Here is a 21,513-nt window from a genome sequence, read left to right as displayed (position 1 = left end):
CCACATTTACTTCACCAAAATTCATGGTATAAACACCAAACCTAAATGATATGTATAATCATCTACAGATATCCAAACCTGATCTTGTTTTGACTGAAGCTCAAATCTCTACCACAGCAACTGCAGCCTACATATTCCTTGCCTCATTATGTATTATTCATCTGCTCTACAGTTCCCCCAATTCTGATATCTCCCATTTATCTTTGAAACATGCTTTCCTGTAATCCAAACTCCTTAAAAATGAAGACATCTTCCTTGACTTAAATGTCCAAAACTTTGACTCCCTCTTTACAACTCCACCAGTCAAGTTGGAAGAGCAAAGGTATTTGCTGCAAGCAATGGCAAAGCAAAATTTTCATCTCCCAACCATCATTCTTGACAATCCTCTCTACTCACCAAACACTGAATCATTTCTTATTCAGTTCTCCTTCCAGGTACACTGTTGAGATGATCACTCCTGTTCATAATTCAGGTCACAATCCCATTGGTTTCCTCTCTAGTGGAATGCCATCCTCTCAGCCATTTACAATCTCATGTACTTTGGCACTACAACAATGCAAAGTGGGAAGAACCCCAAGACTTAACTACCGTTTCCATTCTCTAGATCCAGATATTTGTAATTTATCTTGTTACAGAAACTATCCATGTTGGAACAAAGGCCTTCATATCCCAATCTGTTCAAAATTCCTATTATATATCAAAAAGTTGCCTGGGTAGTCAAAAGAAAACAGCCTATCATAAGAGGCTTGAAAAATCTCCAGGATCATTCATAGCCTACGCTGAAGCTTGCAGCATGTATAAAGTCAGCATTAACATCACTGTCTGACTTTGAAAGGGCTAAATGTAGAAAACTTGCCATCTATGCCAACAGAAGTTAGTTACACCATCTGGTCCCATGAAAGACCTGTTGGGCACAACTTCTGTTCATCTTTGCTTCCACCTTTTTTTCACCCACCAAATGGTAGTATTATAACATCACCTAAAGATAAAGCTGAACTCCTGGCATCATTCTTCATATTCAATTCTTGAATGCAATGTTCCAATTAAAGGAGGAGGTAATTTGCTTTGCACGCTTTCTGTGGCCTTCTGCCAGAAACCTATTAGAAGAATCTTGAACAACTTGAATACCAAAAAAGGACTTTTGGTCCAGATAGAATCACACCAATTGTGCTTAAGAACCTATTCTTTATCATTTATACACTACATTATACTCTGCTCCACTCTACAGCATGGAAACTAGCCCATATACGATCAATTCCAAAAAAAAAAAAAAAGTTGATAAGAATCAATCAGCAAATTACCAATGTAACACTTTCACCTGTGTTATTTAAATTAATAGAGAAAGTTATCAACAGTCTACTTCTTTGACATCTCAAAAATTCAACTTATCAGTGACCACAAATATGGATTTGTCAATCAAGATCCATAGCAGCTCTCATTGCCTACATCACCCGCTTCTGGATACATGAAATGGAAAGGTTTTGAGAAACAGTGCACTTGATATTTCCAATGCATTTTGAGAGGGTTTCTCAACAAAGTTATCTCTCAGCAGAGATAACTTTGTTGAGAAGTTATTATTCATGTCATTATTCCCTGCTATCTCAACAAATTGTCCCCCCCCCACCTTTGTAAAGTGGAATGCCAAATTTCTCTTAGCTCATCCATGAAGTTACCATTGCACTTACACTCCTGAGGAAGATGTGCATGAATAGGAGAATCAATTCTCTTATTAATGCACATCTTTCCCAAGGCTTTCACCTACCTTTTTCCTCGTATAGGACTTGACGATAGCACTCATCCTGTTTATGACAAACCTCGCAGGTGTTTTCATACATCTCAAGCTTCAATATCTATAATAAGTGATCTAAACACTGCCTCAACTTTTCTCAACAACATCCTTCAATGGGACAATAATCTAGTACCTTTCAATGTTTCTAAAACAGTTTTGCCTTTTTTCTAACAAAAAATGCCCTTTGGCATCCGCTTACCTTTGACAATGCACAACTTAACAGTCAGAATCATCTCTATCCTTAAGATTCCAGAAAACTTATCTTTTTCATTGAAGTTGTTACATTTCATCATCAGTCAGGTCTGCACAAATCCAAAATCTGTCCTACCTTGAAATCCTGGTTTCACATTTGGAATGGTGTGCCTAAACACCTCTAAAAAATCTAGGTGCTCTTCACAGTTGAGTGGTTTGCTTGACTGATAATCCCTCTCCATAAGACTTTTCACCTATTGTCTCATGGATGGTCAATTTATGCATTGTCTCTTTTAGAGATATTTCCATGGGTACTGTTCAGCAGAACTATCAATCATTATTCCCTGCTATCTCTTATAAACCTACAGTAACATGAATAACAGCTGCCCAACATCCTTTTATAGTTGAGCTACTGACTCTTAGTTATCTTTCATTTCATCTACCACAGTTCTGTGAACAAACTTCCCCATGAAGTATTCATCAAGAACTACAACCTCCAGCTCTTGATCCCAGTCCATATGTGGCATTTATTAATAGGCCTAGTAGCTTCTTGCATGGAAGAGTAATGTATATAAAAAAAAAAAAATTAATATTAAAAAAAAAAAGTAACACAATTTACTGCCACAAAAATCATGCAACAGGTAATATTGTTTTGTCATTAAAATAAACCTACAGTGAAACCAAAATTGAAACAAATTTTAACCCTAAATATCGAATTTCATTCAGCCAGAGAGGAGTAACTACAGGGAAACCTCGCTTAATGTGAATTTGATATGCACGATAATCACTTAGCACAATGGAGTGGATACAATTTCCCACTTTAACTGAGTGACTAATCAGTTAACGACTTTTTTTTTTTTTTTTTAACGGCATATGAAATTTTACGTTACACAAAATTTTTTGTCGCCAATTTGCAGCGAGTGGTGACACTTGTCAATATAGCAGCCAGTGGGCAGTGCTGCAGACGGTGGCTGGCAACACTCAGCAGTTGACTCAAAGCTATCATTGTAAGAGCACATACAAACTCTGTTCTCTTGCTCAATCACTTTTCCTTCATTTTGCTTTAATTTAGATATCTATAAGGCTTTATTATATTCAACCCCTGATATGGAAAATAGAAAAACTGAAAAAAAAAAGCGGCAGTAATAAAAAGAGAAGAAAAGTAATTGTTAGAGGAAAAGCTGGAAGTCATAAAGAGACATGAAAGGTGCTAGTAATACAAGTGCCATATGAAGAAGATAACAAGTGCACACAAGAATAGAATGTTGTGACTAAGAAGCTAACTGCAAAAGAACTTGAGCTAGTTTTCAATCACAGTGAGCATGCTAAGGAAATTTTGTTTAATGCTGATCCTGTTATGGAATGAAGCTTCAACATCCACTGAAATCTTGATAAAGTGATTGCCAGTTATCGCAAACTGCATGACAAGATGAAAAAGTCTAACACTATTGAAACATCTTTACTTTTATTTTTTTTTTGTAAAAAAAGTAGCTCAATCAAATGTTCAGACATTAAATAAAAATTTAAGTAATTAATTTTTCAGTTCAATGATTTTATCCCCTAATATAGCTTATTTTTTTTTTTCAAATTTATGCTAACTGATGGATGAATTATAATTATTCCCATTCTTTATTGTATTTGCTTAGCATGATTTCACTCAGTGCACATTAATTGATCACATTAAGCAAGGTTTTCCTGTATATCATTTTTAATTCATTTCTGCACATAAAATGGTCTAATTATTGTGTGTGTGTGTGTGCATGCACACACAACTGTTCACCAACTGGTTTTGACCCTAAGACTGAAAATGACTAAATACAGCATTTGAAAAAATAATTCCTAATGTGATATAACACATATCGCATTAGGATTATTTTTTAGGATTGAGATTTGCATATATATTTAATAAAAATATATAATACATATTTAAAAATAAATATCTGAAAATATATATTTAATGCAAATCACACAAAAGGCTGTGAACCTGTTATACTCCAGTACTGTGATCGAGTTCTAGACACACTAGAAACCCTGCTCTAAGAGATGAAGTACAGAACTTTTTGAAGCCTCCAATAAGCATAGTGGTAATTTTAAACCAAGCAATGAAGTTCATCTTTCATAAATCTATAGTCTATTGATTGGCGAGTGTAAACTAATCAACCAAACAAGCTAAAAGGTTGCTTATGGAAAGAGTGCACAAAGAAAATTGTAAAGCATCACTATATTGTACAAACACGAACAGACCTGATAATTACACCCATCTCCACCATGAAAAACAATATTACTCAAATTAGCTCAATTTTTGCTTATCATTTTGTTATTGCAAAACACTAGTGCCTTTTTTTTTTTTTTTTTTGGTAATAATAGTTGCCGGTAATCATTCTTTGCTAGCAGGAAAAATTTAAAACTAAAAAATTATTTCTTATATTTTTTCGAATAAGAACAGCATAAAGTATATAAAAAAATAAGTAAAATGTATATGACAATTTTATAAAGCAAATATGTTAAAAAAATTCTATAGCTAGAACAAACTGATGTGATGAAAAATATAAATTCCATATACTAGGTAAAAGTGTAAAAAATGACTGAATATTACAAATTTGTTAGGGAAGAGGGCTTTCTTGTATGTCACTGTCAATAAAAGTGCCGATGCAGCATACTGTCCCAAAAAATGTACTGTTAAAACAATCATGATCTAGTTCTTGCAATAACAAAATGGTGAGCTCTATCAATTGGTGGTAATACTTTTGTAAATATCCAATGAGCAAATATCAAAAGTCAGAGTGCAACTTAAGCACTGAAAAAAATACAGCTTTGACCTAATTTTGCATACTTGTCGAAAGGTCTAATTGAAACCAAATTTTTGATCAGATAATGCTTGATATGGATGAGAAGCATCAGGTGGTGTATGTGAGATAAAAACTCTGCCTCTGTTACAACTGAGATTATTATTTGTCACTGTCTTAATTCGGGATCTATATGATTATGTTTGTGGCAAAAGCACGCAGTCTTTTGGGAAACAACCCATTTACACTTCTTATACAGAAAGGTAGTCAAATTATTAATACAGAGAAATGCTTAAAGGTGGAGGAAGCCATTCTATTCCGAGTTATTTTTCAATTTTCACAATCGGGGGAAAGAGTAGATACTCTCAGACTTGAAAAGTTTGATTGGACAACAAAATTTTTGACGAAGAGAGAGGGGTACCCCCCCATATCAAAGTTGCGTAGGTCTTAGAATTATGCTTTCTTCCCATCAAACAAAACTGATACTAAGTAGTTTTAATTTTAAGGAAAGCATCTCCCATAGATGTTTCAGTGTAACTAAATGGTCTAATGTTGAATGATCTTTACAGAAGCCAGTTGTCTTGGGAAAGGGTTGTTGCTTTCCTGAAACCCAAAAAACAAACGTTAATATTTTTTTCAAAAGATCTTACACAAGCTTGCAATACAAGATGGCTCCAAAAAAATGCAATAATTAGATTCCTGGCCATTTGCCAGGAATCTAGCAATTCATCCTAACAAAAAATTGTTATAAAGGCAGAGCCAAAGTAACAAATGTTTAACCATCTCAATGAATATGATCTGTCCTAAAGTATGGAACCTGCTCAACACCAAGTAGCTTGAGTTCTTTCCTGAACAGCCTGTTGTTAGATGTTCAAGACCACTCAAAGAAGATAATTAAATGTTTGCTATTTTAGCACCAGGAAGGGAGTAGGCAGATATTGCCAATATTGTTGCAAAACTCTTCCAAGGGTATCTAGAACTACTTTTGGATCAGCAATTATACATTCAGCGTTTCAAGATTTGAAAGCAAGTGGGAGGCTTCATTTCCAGAAGATGCAAAGCTGATTCAGTAATCCCTTCATCTCTGAAAACAGATGTACTGTACTCAAGCATGAGCATGTTTGAAAGCAATTTAAATTTTTGTAGTGCAGCATCTAAAATTTTTGTAGTGCAGATGATATCAAGCTTTTTTTTTTTTTTTTTGTTAGGGAAGAGGGCTTTCTTGGCTGGTGTGCATGCATGGTGTATGGGGAAATGATTCATTTGGAATCCAGTCATTTATTATGACTAACTTATATTTTTTTTGTATCATGAATAATTTCCAATTTAGTTTTAAAAAAAAATGAGAAAATTTTTTTTTCTTTCTAGAGGTATACCACATGCTGCTGCTGCTCATAAATAGCTGTACCTGGGTTTGCAAACAATTCTGAGTATTTAATGGAATTCTTCTTTACCCATAGTCTATATAGAATGTTGGGGCACTATAAAGGTGACAACCTCTCCAGGTGTTTGTCTCAGGATCTCCTTAAGGTGGAGAACAAAGAATAGTCCTTTTCTAACATCTATCCAGGTGATTCTAGGTTTCACCCGATGTTTTTTTTTTTTTTTTTTTTAAGCAAGAAGCCTTCTAGTGCTATTTAAGTAAATATAGCCATGTGGCCCAGCCATTGGAGATGTTTTCAATGTATTTTAGTGATGATATTTTCTTGTGTTCTGGCAATGGAGAGGATTTTCCTTTCATCCTAGTCATTTTATGCATGCCATGTATTGTATCTTCAAAAGGATTCTGCAGCACTTCATCTCAAAGGCCAGCAGCCTTTTCTCATCTTCTTTTAGCAATGTCCAACTCTCACATCTGTGTAGTAAGACAAAGTTAACAAGGATGGGTGTTGATGAGGTAGTCTTGTATTCAGCTGTAGTTTATTATCCTTCCAAAGTGGTTGCATACCAGGGGTGAATATTCCGGGTGTGCGGAATATCAGTATCACCGATATCACATTTTTGCATTTATTCTCGTTAAAGACTCCCCTGATTGTTTGCAGACTTCGCCTGAGTCCTAAAATTACACACAATACACCAATGCTTCATGAAGAGGCCCTTTTCAACGTGTAACCATTGTGTCACATTCGTGTTAATAGCCCGGGTGTGCTTTCAACATGCATGCACCTTTGCGCCCTTTAAAAAGATGTAAAGAGGGCGCCGCGGATCAAATTCTTAGCGTTCTAGTATTTAACATGTCGGATCCAAGGTACAGATTAAGACGAAGTTGGATCCGACAAATGGCGCAGTTGACAGGATTTGATTTCACTAAAATAGATTGTAATATTAAGTATTAAAATTTGTAATAGTAAAGGAATTTGAAGGTAAATTGAGTGAATCAAGTGAATTGGTTGTAAACTAGAATCAGGCAAAAATAGAAGTTATTTTAGAATTCTAATTTTTTTAAAGTTGTTGTTAATAGAATAATATGGCTGTTTCATCAAGTTCTAAAATGGAAGATAGTGAATTTTTTCATACAGTGAACCCACAACAGGTTTTTCCCCAGTTTTCAGGTGAAGAATCAGATAATGTACTGTTTTTTTTTTACTTATGTTGAAAAACTTAGAGAAACAGCAAATTGGACGGATTTTCAACTGTTAATTTTACTCAGAAGTAAATTAATAGGCAAGGCTAAAGCATATTTTAACTCATCTCCAATTCTCAAGGATACATTTGATTATCAAATATTTAAGGACAATCTTATTTCTCAGTTCTCAAAATTAAGAAGTATTGGCCCAAATTTATGGAAGTTACAGAGAGTTTTACAAAAAGATAAAGAAACTGTTACTGATTTTCACAATCGTTTGTTGACACTAGCCAACAGTTTAAATGTGACTAATGAGGATAAACCACACTTAGATTGGGCTATATTCCAACAATTTAGACAAGGTGTTAGGCAAGAATTAAGAGAAACAGCTTATAAGAAGAAAATTTCCACCTTAGAAGAGTGTCTCGAAAGTGTCAAGGAAAAAGAACAAATGTTAGGAGATCTTTATCCCTCAACCAGTGTAGGTCTTGTAAATGTTGTAAATAAGACTGGTTGTTCCTTGAACCAATCTGAAGTTGAAAAGAAAAATAAGGATGGAAAGGGAAAGAACATTGGAGAAAATCCAAGTAGTATTAATTGCATAACTGAAGGTAAAGAGCAATTTGACAAAAGGCTGATGACAGAAGTGAAAACCCTAATTCACCAGGAAGTAAATAGGTTAAATCAGCCAATAATGGATAGTCTTAATGAGGTTGTGAGACAATTATCAGCTATTACTTTGAAGTCTGAAGAAAACCAAAACCTCACAACTGATAAAATTAATGAGATAATTAAACATGAAGTGGAAAAACAAAATCAACCCATTTTAGCTAGTCTAGATAAGGTAATTCAAGGGCTAGATAATGTCAAACAACAGATGTCTATTATCCCTCAATCTAAGACAGAGACAAAACAAAGAGATCCTCCAAAATGTTATAATTGCAAGAAAGTTGGACATTATGCCAGGAATTGTTTCTATAACAAAGGAAACTACTCTAATAACAGATGGGACTCAAAATTTGGATACATACCCCACAGAGGATATAATAGAATGCAGAAACACCAAGGACCTAATGAAAGAATGATGAGAGTTAGAGGAGAAATCCTAGGTTCTAAGTGTAATATTTTATTAGATACAGGATGTAATGCTTCAACTATTAGAAAAGACTGTCTCCAAGGTATAAGACATAAATTAAGGAATAATATTACCAAACTTAGACAACCTGTAAGAATTACTTCTCTTTCAGATTCAAACTTTGTAGCATATGAAAAGGTTCGAGCAAGAATCTACCTACCAGAATTTAAACTAAGTGTCTGGCAAGACTTACTTATCATCCCCTCAACCGCTGACATAAGCTCCCACATCATATTGGGAACAAATTTCTTAGAAAGATATCAGTTCTCCTGTGATTTTTTTAAAAGGGAAGTATGCCTAATGGGCAGGAAAATAAGTGTCAGAACAAATGGCAATTATATGCATAATAGAACAAGGAGGCAGAGAGAAAGGTTTCATGTACCTGAGAAAGGATTTGCCACAAATAATGTGGAGCTGTCTGTAATTGAATCAACTGTGGAGAATAGTAACACAGTCTGTTATGCCTTATCTACCAAAATCAAATTGTAATACTGATGAACATTCTCAACAACTAATAGCCAAACCTGAACCTGAAGTTATCAATAAGGAACAAACAACAGTTGAGGTAAATTGTGCCAGGGTGACTAGTCTATATAACAGAACTAGGACAAAAGAAACAAATTACCAAAATGATAGACAACTGAGGATAAAAGTTAGTAACAGAGAACAGAACTTCTACCCTGAAAGGACAATATCACATTATAAGTGTAGCAATCAGAATTCTCCTTATGATAAAAACAACAAGAACTCAAGTGGAGAGATGCAGAAAAGCATATACAACTGTAATAAAATATCCAATTATATTCAAACTAAGTGCTACTTAAGATCTTGGAAGGGAGATAAGAAGTCAATTTTCTCCACTTGTGAGTCTAGTGTGAAAAATTTTTCTTTAAAGAAAAATTTTTCAAAGGAAGAGTAAGCCTTTGTTGGATTCTGATTATGTAGATATTAGAGTAATTATTATTTGCTTCAGAATCCAACATGATCTTCCATCACAAAGGCTACATTTGTAAATATTATTTAATGTAAATAACTTAAATTATAATTTGATATCATGTAATTACCTTAATTATATCTAATATTTAATTGTTTAATCAAAGATATGTGTTAATAGTAATAAGATTCTGTATTAAATATTATTAAGCTTTTTTATTTACTGTTATGTCAATATTATAAGAACTTGTATTTGTAATTTAATTACGCATTTATTGAAATGCAAATATTCTATTTATTCTTGTTTGTGAAAGTTTAACGTTATGTAATAACTGAATGTAGTGGTATAACCTTATGTAACGTTAGCTAAAATGTTTAAGTTTATTTGTTGTCATGGAAACGCGTGAAATAAACGAGCACGAGTGGAACAGAGCGAGGGCTGGAAAAAGAATAATAAAGAAATATAAGAGGTAACAAGAGAGAGTTGGGACGGAAACTTGGAAGTGAAAGGAAGCAAGGGCATAAACTAGAGAAGTAGAAGTAAATGAAAGGTTCTTAAGGGCAGGAGTTAAGAGGATAATTTTTATAAGTGAGCAAGGATGAAGTGAATTTTATAGTTAGCTGAAAGTGAAGCCAGCAGTAATAATAAAAGGGAAATTGATGCTGTAATCAGATAATATAAAAAGCTGGACGTTCAAGGAAGAATTCTGAACAAACCCAGTTGGTCTAGAATTGCGGCTTATTTCCGATTTGCCCTAAGGAGAACCGCACAGTGTTTTAATTAGTTTATGAATGGTAACAAGGATAGTTGAAGTACCCTGCAGTCGATGTCTGGATTTCTGAAGCACGATTGATAGTGTTTTAATTATAACTGTGGATAAGTCTTGTAGATGTGTTCTTAAGTGAAATAAAAATAATTTAAAAGTTTGCTCACAACGTATTTGATGTACTAGGAACTATTTCCGGTAAGGACTATCTTAGTGTATTATTTCAATGCTTGAAGAATTGAGTGTTAATTACGCTACGCTTAACCTAACCTCAACTGTGGAAACTCTTCGTGATTGAGAGTTGAAGTTAAGAATTGTTAGAGAGATATTTTCAACTATTAGTGCCTGTGATATTTTGAACTTATAGCATGACTGAGAAGTGTGTGAAAACTGATTAGATAGGAAGTTCTATTATATTTATATATGTGTAGGAACTTTGTAACTCAGAAGCTGAGAAAGTGTATGTGAAGGCTTGGGAGGTTGAACTAATGTGATTGACTTGGCTTAATGTTTGACTTGTTTTTATTGTTTAAATTTAGAAGTAGAATTTATGTATGTGTTATATAGCTTATATTAAATGTTTGTTTTTGTTAATCAAAAGTTGTATTTTGCCTGAATCTCTTTTACTGCACCATTCATAAAATATTCGAACCAAAGCGGGTAAATTAAGTAAGTCAAATATACTCGGCCAGTATATATATTAAAGAGAAATAGTTGAGGGTTGATTTTTCTTCAATTCTTGAACTAATTCAGATATAGAGTGGTGCAGTCTTTAAATATAAATTTTCTCTATATTTGAATTAGAAACCAACTAGCAACTATTTTTAGGTTAAGAACATCATAGTAAATAACATGTCGGATCCAAGGTACAGATTAAGACGAAGTAGGATCCAACAACGTTGTTGATCTACAAAAAAATACCAGCACATGTGAGATTGATAAGACAGACGAACCGCTTATACTACAAAAAACTAATGAATGTAGGATTCCCGAAAGTGTGGATAATTTCTATAATGATCGGATGTTATGTACACTGAGTCTCAGTAAACAAAAGAAAATTCTTGGAAAACCGAGCAAAATATACACAAACCAGAGAAACACATAACATGGGCAACAAATTTTACAACATGATTGGCTGCTCCATCAAACCATATTTATTCCTACCATACTCTGTCTCCTTGTAAGTTTTTTCCCACTTGGTTAGACTATAAATAAATTTAGTTTAATCCTTTATCCAAGTGTAAGCAAACAAAGTTTGCACCTGAAGTATCTTCAGGACTGAGGCAGCTCGTGGTAAAGGTGAACCAAGCTCTCATCACTCCATGTCTCAGTATCTCCCATAATGCAAAGTATAATGCTATGCGTTAAGGGAAGGGCCACTAACCAAACCGGTTTTGACCTTTATTGTATTATAGGCGATACTGAGGCAAGGAGTGATGAGAGCTTAGTCCACCTTTGCAAGTTGCCTCAGTCCTGAAGATACTTCAGGTGCAAACTTTGTTTGCATACACTTGGATAAAGGATTGAACTAAATTTATTATAGTCTAACCAAGTGGGAAAAAACTTCCAACATCTTTCTCTAAATCCAGAATAATTTAATAATAAGGTGGTACACCTTTTGGCAACTCGTATAGGTAAATATAACTTCTCCATTGCTTCTGCCTTAGTATCACCACTTCTGGGTCTGGCTCCCACTGATAAGAGGGAGCCACTCAATAAAGGTCAAAACAGGTGTGGGTAGTGGCCCTTCCCTTAATGCATAGCATTATACATTTCCGCAAGGAGATGTGCTTTGCATTATGGGAGATACTGAATCAAGGAGTGGTGAGTGTTTGGTCCACCTTTACCATGAGTTGCCTCAGTCCTGAAGATACTTCAGGTGCAAACTTTGTTTGCTTACACTTGGATAAACAATTAAACTAAAATTATTAAATTCACTTATTCATGTCTAGACTTTATAGGCTCGTTTTATTCGCTCTACCCAGCAACTTATAGGACACACCTATTATAAATGTTTATTATTAATAATTCATTTAGCATTAATGAAAGTATTTCTACTCACACTTATTCTTTCCTTTCATTTCCTATTCTCATGTCTTATAAATGATGGTTCACATATTTTCATCTTTTAGTATTTCAAATATACCAACCAAATACAGTCATACCCTGACTTACGCGAATCTGGAGTTACGTGGTTTCTTATATGTACGTATTCCTGTCCTGCTTCATGCCTCACCACTAGTCATATCTTTCCGGTGCCTGGTGCATTCGCCAGTGTCGCACATGCTGGGAACAAGCACCGACGTATTTCGCACGGTCTCCATTCATACACAATTTTTATAGTCTACAAACCTTGCGATTGTTTAATGTTATGTTCTTGATAAAAATTTTATCACATAAAAAAAACAATAATGTCGTCCAAAAGAAGCAAGTCCGATTCTTCTACAGCTAGCAAGAAAAGAAAAACATTGACTTTGGAAAACAAAACTCAACATTATTAAAGATTTTGAAGGCGGAATGAAAATTGTGTGCTAGCAAAGAAGTTCGATCTACAGGAATCCACAGTAAGAACAATAATAAAAGAAAGGTTTACAGATTTTGGAGAACATAGATTCTAACGAGGAACGAATTGTAGCCACAAGGCAAGGAATAAAAAAATCATTAGCTTGCTATGAAGAAATTTTGCGTGACAAGAAAAAGACATTATGCCATCAGACGAATCTATCAGATTTAATGAAACCACCGACATCAATATAACTTTCTATTTTTTATGTGCAAAAAAACTACAATTATGATTATATTTCTTAAAAAAAAAAAAATAGGCGTTTTTGTAAACCTTTGGTCCCAATTAACTAATATTTTGTATGTTTGTATATATAAATTACATGCAAAATTATACCCCGAGTTACGCTAACTTACGCGCTTTTTGTTGGTCCCACCTACCGCATAACTTCGGGGTATGACTGTATAACATTCTCCTTCATTGTTTTCTAATAAATCCTAAAACAAACCAATTGTTATCCCACTGCAGAAGGTTTCAAAGTTATCCTGCAATTAATTGCATTGGACCAATTAAGATGAGTGCTGATGCCCTATGCACTCTTAAACTTTCATACATCAATAAAAATGCAATCATATAGTGAAGTGTGTCCGCAGGGGGGGGGGGACTTCCCCTGGGATCGCGTAAAAAATCCCACAAATGATAATTGTAAAGTGATTGAGATATGTAACCTTACACCTTCGACCATGGGATGCTTTTTCTGTTTTAAAATTTTATTATGGGTTGGCCTGTTCCAGCCCACGGCGGAGTAGCCATAGAACCAGTGTTTTATCGCAGCAATAAAGCACGTGTTCCTGTTTTTGGTTCATCCTTTTCTGATTTGTGAAAAAAATGTTCATTACTGTTGTGAACAGCGACGAGTGTTCGATTGTTCTCTGTGTCTAGTGAATCACTGAGTGAAGTGTGAATTGCAAATTTATAGTGAAACAGATTTAAACAGAGAAATACATTTTTAAAAGGTAAGTGTATGTAATTTAATATTATTTTACTCGTTAGTGTTATGATTTTTTTGCTTTTAAACTGAAATAATTTAATTTAGGATTTTGGGATTAATTAATTAGTTGATTTTTAATAAAATATGCCAGTCATTTTTTTTTTATATACGAAATTGTGCTAAAAATTGTATTATTTCCGAACACCTTTTTCTAAGAATTAAAGATCATTAAAATCTCTGCAAAATGAAATAATGTATTTATAGTTTACATCGACAAATAATTACATCAAAAAATGCTAAAAGATGTTTATTAATGTAATTATTTAATTACATCAATAATTATAAAAATTTATTGATGTAATTATTTGTCTCCAAGCTTTGCCCCCCCCCCCCCCCCCCCAGAAAATTTTCTGTGGATGCTCATGCATATGGTTAAATTGATGTGAAATTTGCAGTGCAAGTTGCATAACCCACACGACAGTACACCCAACTGAAACTGGCACGCGACGCCACTGTTGTATACATACCCTCTTCTAAAGGGCAACAGTTGCTTTAATAATGTGTGCTTTAATATCATGTTTAGACCGGCTATCTATGTGTTGTACACTTTCTAATTAAGTGAATTTTTCTACTTCTTCCAATTTTTCATTATTAACTGAGATTTTCATAGGTTTTTTGCCTGAAAACAGTTTTTGATTTATGAATACTGATCTTTAATCTATAAATGCTAAGTGCCTTAGAAACTGTCTGCTAATTCTTGTACCTGATTAGGTCGGCATCATGGACAAATCTAAGGTTGCCAAACCCCCCCCCCCTTTACCACCACCAACTATAATTCCAATACCACTATTTTCGAAGGTTAAGTTCATTATACATTCTAAATATATGTTAAAAGTCATCTATGAAAGTATGAAGTTTTGACACACACACCTCTTTCCATTTCAAAAGGCTTGCTATAGTTGCCATTGATGTCTTGAACATTTCTAAGGAATTTAATGGAATTAAAGAATACAAAAACTTTCTTAGTTAACCTTATAAAATATAACAAAACAAGGAAATATGTATTTCAAATAAGCAGGACAGCAGTGGTACTAACTGGACTTACGAAAAGTATATAAATTATTTAACTCACCTTCATAATGTACATTTCCTTGGGAATCCTCTTGGCCAGTCAACAACTGTTCTACTTCATCATCTGTTAGTTTTTCTCCTTAAAAATTAATAACAAAAAATAAAATAAATCAGATTCAAGTCATACAGAATAGTGGTGTCTGAAATGTTTGTGGACTAATATACTGGGTTACATTATGAATTTTGATTATTCTACACAAATGTTTAAAGTACAGTAATGTTTATAATGCCATTTCTTCAGTAAGTCATTCAATTATCATTGCCTCAACAATCTACCAAAATTTGGGACACTTATAAAATCTATACAATTTCAACTTTTTTTTTTTTTTTTTTTTTGAGGGATGGGAAAGAGGAGGCAGACAACTATGAAACATATGGCAGTCTGATGTATCTGATATTGAGCTTCTCAACACAGAGAGAAGAGACTAATCCATGTAAGATGATCTGAAAGAGATTATCTTTAGGACATAATTAAGAGTCAACTGTTTCTGTCTAAGTGATAGAACTGGTACATTTGCTTCAACATAAAGACTTTGAGTGAGTGATGTGCGAAAGTCATCAGCAGCTATCCTTATACCCTGATGATGGATGGGATCCAACCATTGCAAGTTATTCTGCCTCCTTGCAGAAACATAGACTTAAGACCCATTATCCAACTTTGAACATACAAGTGCAGGATAAAGACGAAGCAATGAAGATCAATCAGGACTCCACTCAAGTAGAGGATAGAGTGCAAAGGAGATTCACTCTTGCACTTTTCTTTTACTTGACGAATATGTGCAAGGAATGTAAGTTTTCTTTCAAAGATGAGTCCCAAGAACTTGGCTTCTGTAGCTACTGGAATAACAGTTCATCTCACTCTTAATTCAGGATCTGGATGAAGAGTGCATTTTTGACAGAAGTGCACACAGGTTTTTTTTCTGATGAAAACTTGAACCCATTACTAAGAGTTTGTAGAGAAACATGATCAATTTCTTGCTGAAGTTGTCTTTCAATTACCCTTGTTGTAAAGAGATTTGATTTCTGTTACCAATTGTTATAAAGAGGGGGATTATTTATTAATTTATTTATTATCAATCCCCATTTGTTACGAGATTTTCTCAATAACAATTTTCTAATTTCAGAGTGTTTTTAATTATATGCACAAGGGTTCAATTTCGATTGGTGCAATGACTTTTTACTATTTCTTTCAGAATCCGAAAAATCACTAACTCAAGACCAAATACACACATTTAATAAAACAAAAACAATATATACACTTCAATTAAAATTACATAACTACAAAATTAACTGAATCCAAGGCATTTTAAGATAGACTTACACTTTAGAGATCACCCATTCTCTGACTCATTCTATTACTGGTTTGTTTAACATATACTTAATCACATCTATTAGACTAAACACCTTGTTTACACAATAACAAAATGTTCATAGTCATTTCTTTGTTAAGGCCTTTTTCTGACGATATAAGATTCTCTTCTTTTTTTCCATAGAATCCTTTCTCATCACCCTTATGTTGCACACACTATTCCTCCCGACTCTGAAGTAAGATATTCTGAATTCACCAAAGTATGGGTAATCTTACCTCATGCATTTAAATTTTTGTTAAGGTTTGTACCAGCAAAAAAAGTTTCTTCTACTGCTTTATCTAAGTTGGTAAATTCCATCTCCATTTATAACAGAAATAACAGATAGATCCGACACCCTTAAAACAGATGAAAATTTCAATCAGCGTTTCCTTGAACATTCCTACAGAACGCCAATCACAATATTTTCTTTTATTTACCAATACTTATTTACAGTCTTAACTCTTCCACTTTAAAGGCTCACAATTCTACGATTCCTTTTTCGGAATCTTCTATTAATATCCCCCCCCCCCCTGACTATCACATAAAAACTTAATTTCCTAAGAACAAAATTTTGCCATTCTTAAACTTCCATTAGCTCTCCTTTTCTTTATCCTCTGAATATCCGGTATCAAACTGAGCGTTCGGTTTGATACCTAACACTCTCTGTCAGCTGTCAATCACCCATCAAACTCCTCGGCGAGCATGCACACTCCATGAAAGTGGCAAGCCAAAAGTTATGTATAATGGCTGACGTGTCGTCTCCATTAGAGTTACGAGAATGTCTTTACAAAACACAGCACTTAATAATTTTAAACCACAGTAAAATTTCTAAAAAGTGACAACTCTCCAACTCCAGTAAGTACATAACTTTTTTTTTAATGCTTCACATTTCATCTTGACAAAATAACATCGATAACGTGCACATCGCAAGTGCCAACAATACGCATTATGAAACCAAAACTAATAATTTAAACGCATGGAAGTTAAATCTATTACAACAAAATTAATAATGTACTAACATAAACAATTTGTAAAAATAGTCATAATTTTAAATTATGACTGTTTTTACACCCTCATGTTATGAGAGTGACAGTAAATTGTGAAGTCATAAGACATTGTCTACAGTGGAAGGAAGCTGTTCAGTGAATTATGATATCAAAAAGTGTCACACTTAACATAGGACCTTGGGGAATACTCTGTTCTTAATGATATGGGCAAGATAGCATAGTTCCCACACTGACTTTGAAAGTTTGCTGGACAGAAAATGTCCAATAAATACAGGAAGGTTATAAAGATCTTTCAATATGCCATATCTCCATGTTGTGTCATAAACGTTTTCCATGTTAAAGAAAACTGAAACCAGATGGTCTTGCTTCAGAAATACATCTCTTATACAACTTTCTAAACGCACCAAATGGTCTAAAGTTGAACGATGTCTACAGACACCACACTGTGTATTAGAGAGAGGATCGTTGTTTCTAAATACCAGAAGTCTGGCATTGACTATTTTCCCTAATATCTTACAAAGACAGCTGGTCAGAGAAATAGGTCGATAATTATTTGCTTGTGTTGAATCCTTTCCTGGTTTTGGGATAGCAGTGACAACTGACTTATGCCAAGAATCCAGAAACTCTTCCTCTACAAGTATTCTATTGTATATTAAGAGGAGGAGATAAATAAAAGAAGATGGCAGATGTTTTATCATTTCATAATGGATGTCATCTGGCCCTACTGCACTAGGGTGAGACAGTAAAAGAGCTCTTTTTAATTCCTGCTTAACAAATGGCTGACTATATGGCTCAAGCCGATTGGTAGAAAAATTTAGCCTTTGTTTTTCGTCCTGCTCTTTCAGTATTAAAAGTTCAGAAGGATTTGAACTGTTGCTGAGATTCTGACAAAATTTTTCCCCAAAGCAATAGCTTTAGGATCAGCAATAACACTTCCATTATGTTCTCAAGTAGACAAATGTGTGCTCTATATCTACCTTTCATTTTCTGGATTTATCGTATACAATTTTTGCACTGGTCATTTAATTAATCGATGAGGTAAATTGAATTAATGATTATTTTTCACTCTGATGTCTCACATAATGTGCTTTGGCCTGAGTATGCTTAAAAGCTATTAAGTTTGATGTGATGGGGTATCTACGAAATATATCCCATGCTTTGTGTTGATCTCTTTTGGCTCTGGGATTCTGGCTTCTGCCAAGGCTTTGGATAGAGTGGAAATCAAGATGATGTTCTTGGAATGGAGACTATTCCTGCCTGGACAATGCACTGTTATGTAATTTACTGCTTCATTGATATGTGTTTGACTGACAATATCAGCATTAAATTTTGCAAGATGAGAAAAAGTGTTCCAGTCAGCCTGGTTCCTGTGAAGACATTGTGCAAAGAACAGGAAGGTGACTGCTTCCATATGTGTTCTCTTGGACATTCCAAGTGAGCAGTGGAAGAATGGTATGCAAGCAGATTGTAAGGTCAATTGCAGAATATGAGCAGGTAGGATTATGGAAGAAAGTATTGAGTCTAATATTCAAAAGGGAGAGGTCATTATTATCAAGGATTCTTTCAATGATTTGACCTCATCTATTTGTGTTGGTGCTACCCCACAGAGTATTGTAACCATAAAGTCACCTATCAGAAATATGGGTTCAGGCAGTTGCAAGATATGATTATCAAGATAGATTTCATTTAACTCAGCACTCAGTGGTCAATAAAATGAACATAATGTAATAAGAAATCCCATGGATAGGTGAATTGCTACTGCTTCCAGAGCAGTATTAAGTTGGACATAATGGAAAGGGGTATGACTGCCTACTAGGATAGCTAATCCTCCATGAGCAGGACCACCTCTAGTTCTGTCCTTGCATACAACAGTGAAATTCCTTATAAGGGGGGGGGGGTCCTCATCAAGTCTTAAGTAGGTTTCCTGTAGACAGAAACAGAAAGGTTTGTGTTTCTGCAACAAAATTCTGATATCGATATTCTGGCAAAACCCATGACATTTCCATTGTAAAAATTTTCTTATTGTTTTGGCTTTCTAGACTTGTCTGGTTTTTGGGAGTTTATTATTAGAAGTGTAGACTGTTTTAGTACAATCAACTCATTATAGCAAATTCATAAGAACCATGGGAACAATTTAGAGTGATTTTTTTTTATAATAGCACTGTACCTATGGAGCTTTGTCAGGATTTTTCAGTATTTGGTAGCAGTGCACAAGTTTGTTATAATGGTGTTCCTATTGTGAGAGGTGCACGATAACAGAAGATATGTTATTTACGAAAAACAGAAGACCGTCAAGACATAACAATAGGTATTTAAATGTTCAAAGATAACATTATTATGGCTTGCTGGTATACAGAAAACTATAATACCTGACTTGACTAAAATTTTGGTTCACTATAGCAAACATCACTACAGTTAACTCACTCACTATAAACTTAACCAAGGCACAGAGCATTAATGATATACTAAAGAATATTCACTGTATAGACCTTTCAAATATAACAAACTATTTCTTTGGTCCTGATAAGCTCACTATAGTAAGTGTTAACTACACTATCAATGTGGAGCACCACCTGAAATGGTTGACCATAATACTGGAGTAGTTGCACTAATAACAAACAAACAAAAAAAATTTAAACAGTGAAACTGACTGATATTGTTATCTGTGATCACATTAATTTTCTTAATATGAAACTACAAGGAGAAAATTAGAGGCTGACACATGCTTATGGATGCATTAAACTTGATAAATATTTCATCTACATTAGTAGCATCTGTTGGGTTAAAGATACCAAATAACACTTTACAAAGACTGACAAGGATGCAGATACAAGTGCCCTCTACTAAGGGATAAAAAAATCTTGAAATAATCATTTAAATATATATTTGAGGATATACACATTTTAAACAGGTCATCTTGTATTCATTCTGCATCTTTTGTTTTATTTCATATTTTCCTTGTTTTCTCAAATTTCATTATTCAAATATTTTTAATTCTTTGTTAGGCTATGTTATTGTTCATACCAATTTTCCCACTGGTTCAGAACACAAAAATATACACAGAATTTGAAATTGGGAGAGATCATTTAGTCTTGAGCAAGATAAAATTGAATTTCATATAATCAAATTCCTGATATGTATCCTCAAGGGATGTACAGGATATGATAGGGCTATATGAAAAACTTACATCATCACTAACTTCCTATCTACAATTTTCCTTCAAAATCAGTCTGTTACCTGTCTCATACAGGGTGTTTCAAAAAGAATGTCCTGATTTGAAAATTGTATATCTCTGCAACCACGAACCACAAATGAGGGCACATTGAGCATTTGTAATTGTGGTGAGTGAAATTTTAGGCCTTACTTCATACTTGGTAATTTATTTTGTAACTGTATCACATTTTCATTATTAAATATAATTATTTGAAATACCCTGTATTTCTATCTTCTAAAGAACTTTTTACTGTACCAATCCACTAATATCTTGGCCTTCCTCTGGGTTTTTTTCCTGCCAACCTGGCAGAGAATACTTGTTTTGCTAATCTTTCCTCTCCCATTGTTTAAGGGACCATACCACCTGAGATTAGCTCTGCTAACAATGTCAAGTTCTTTCCTAATATCCTTGTTTTTTTAATATGATATTGCCATTAATGTCATCTGTTCATTCCCCTAATCTTTCTCAGGACTCTCGTATCTGAGATCTCTAGTCTATGGTCAAGTGCTTTATTTCTAACCCAGCTCTCACATAAGTTAAAATTGGCTTGAACACCGTCTTGTATACAGCTAATTCAGTGTTCTGACTAATTTCTCTCTTATTCAATATATATTAATTCAGCTGACTTCCTACCATACCAGCTTTGTTGATTCTGTTGTCTATTTACATATTTAATTTACCTCTTCACTAAAAATTGTGTCTAAGTAGCTGAAATGTTTTACTTGTTTTATAGGTTCTTCATTTACAATGCAGTTGATATTTTCATTGTCTTTATCTTGTTATTGCTGACCTTCATACCAAATCTATTACAACAGTTAATGAATTTAGTCAGGGAATCTTGCACACTTATACTGGATTTATTTAGCAGTAAGAGGGTGGTCTGGAAAGTTCTTGGCCTAACAATGAAAAAAATGAATTTATAATTTCAAAATTATTTTTATTTTTCAACATAATCTCCGTTAAGACTAATACATTTATTCCAGCAATGCTCCAGCACCATTATCCTGTCCCTGTAGTGGTTCTCAGTAAGATCTGCAAAATAGCCCTCTACAGCTGCAATCCCCTCTTGATTTGAAGAAAAACACTGACCAGCAAGGAAGTGTTTTAGTTTTGCGAAGAGACAGAAGTCAGAGGGAGTCAAATCTGGGGA

At 34.1% G+C, this 21,513-nt stretch overlaps 1 protein-coding gene across 1 annotated transcript in view; it reads right to left on the bottom strand.

The window, feature by feature from the left end:
* LOC150098856 (myosin-2 essential light chain-like) overlaps positions 1 to 21,513 on the bottom strand; it is a 101,156-nt gene that overhangs the window by 15,956 nt on the left and 63,687 nt on the right. Inside the window, exon 5 of the mRNA XM_090405084.1 lies at positions 14,795 to 14,872. Coding sequence (XP_090261210.1) covers positions 14,795 to 14,872 — 78 coding nt within the window. The remainder of the gene's footprint in view (positions 1 to 14,794; positions 14,873 to 21,513) is intronic.

Source organism: Typopeltis vanoorti, chromosome 15 (assembly GCF_054136105.1).
Source record: "Typopeltis vanoorti isolate ZY-2024b chromosome 15, IOZ_Tvanoo_1.0, whole genome shotgun sequence".
Taxonomy (NCBI): Eukaryota; Metazoa; Arthropoda; class Arachnida; order Uropygi; family Thelyphonidae; genus Typopeltis; species Typopeltis vanoorti.
This window is presented reverse-complemented; position numbering and strand designations above follow the sequence as displayed.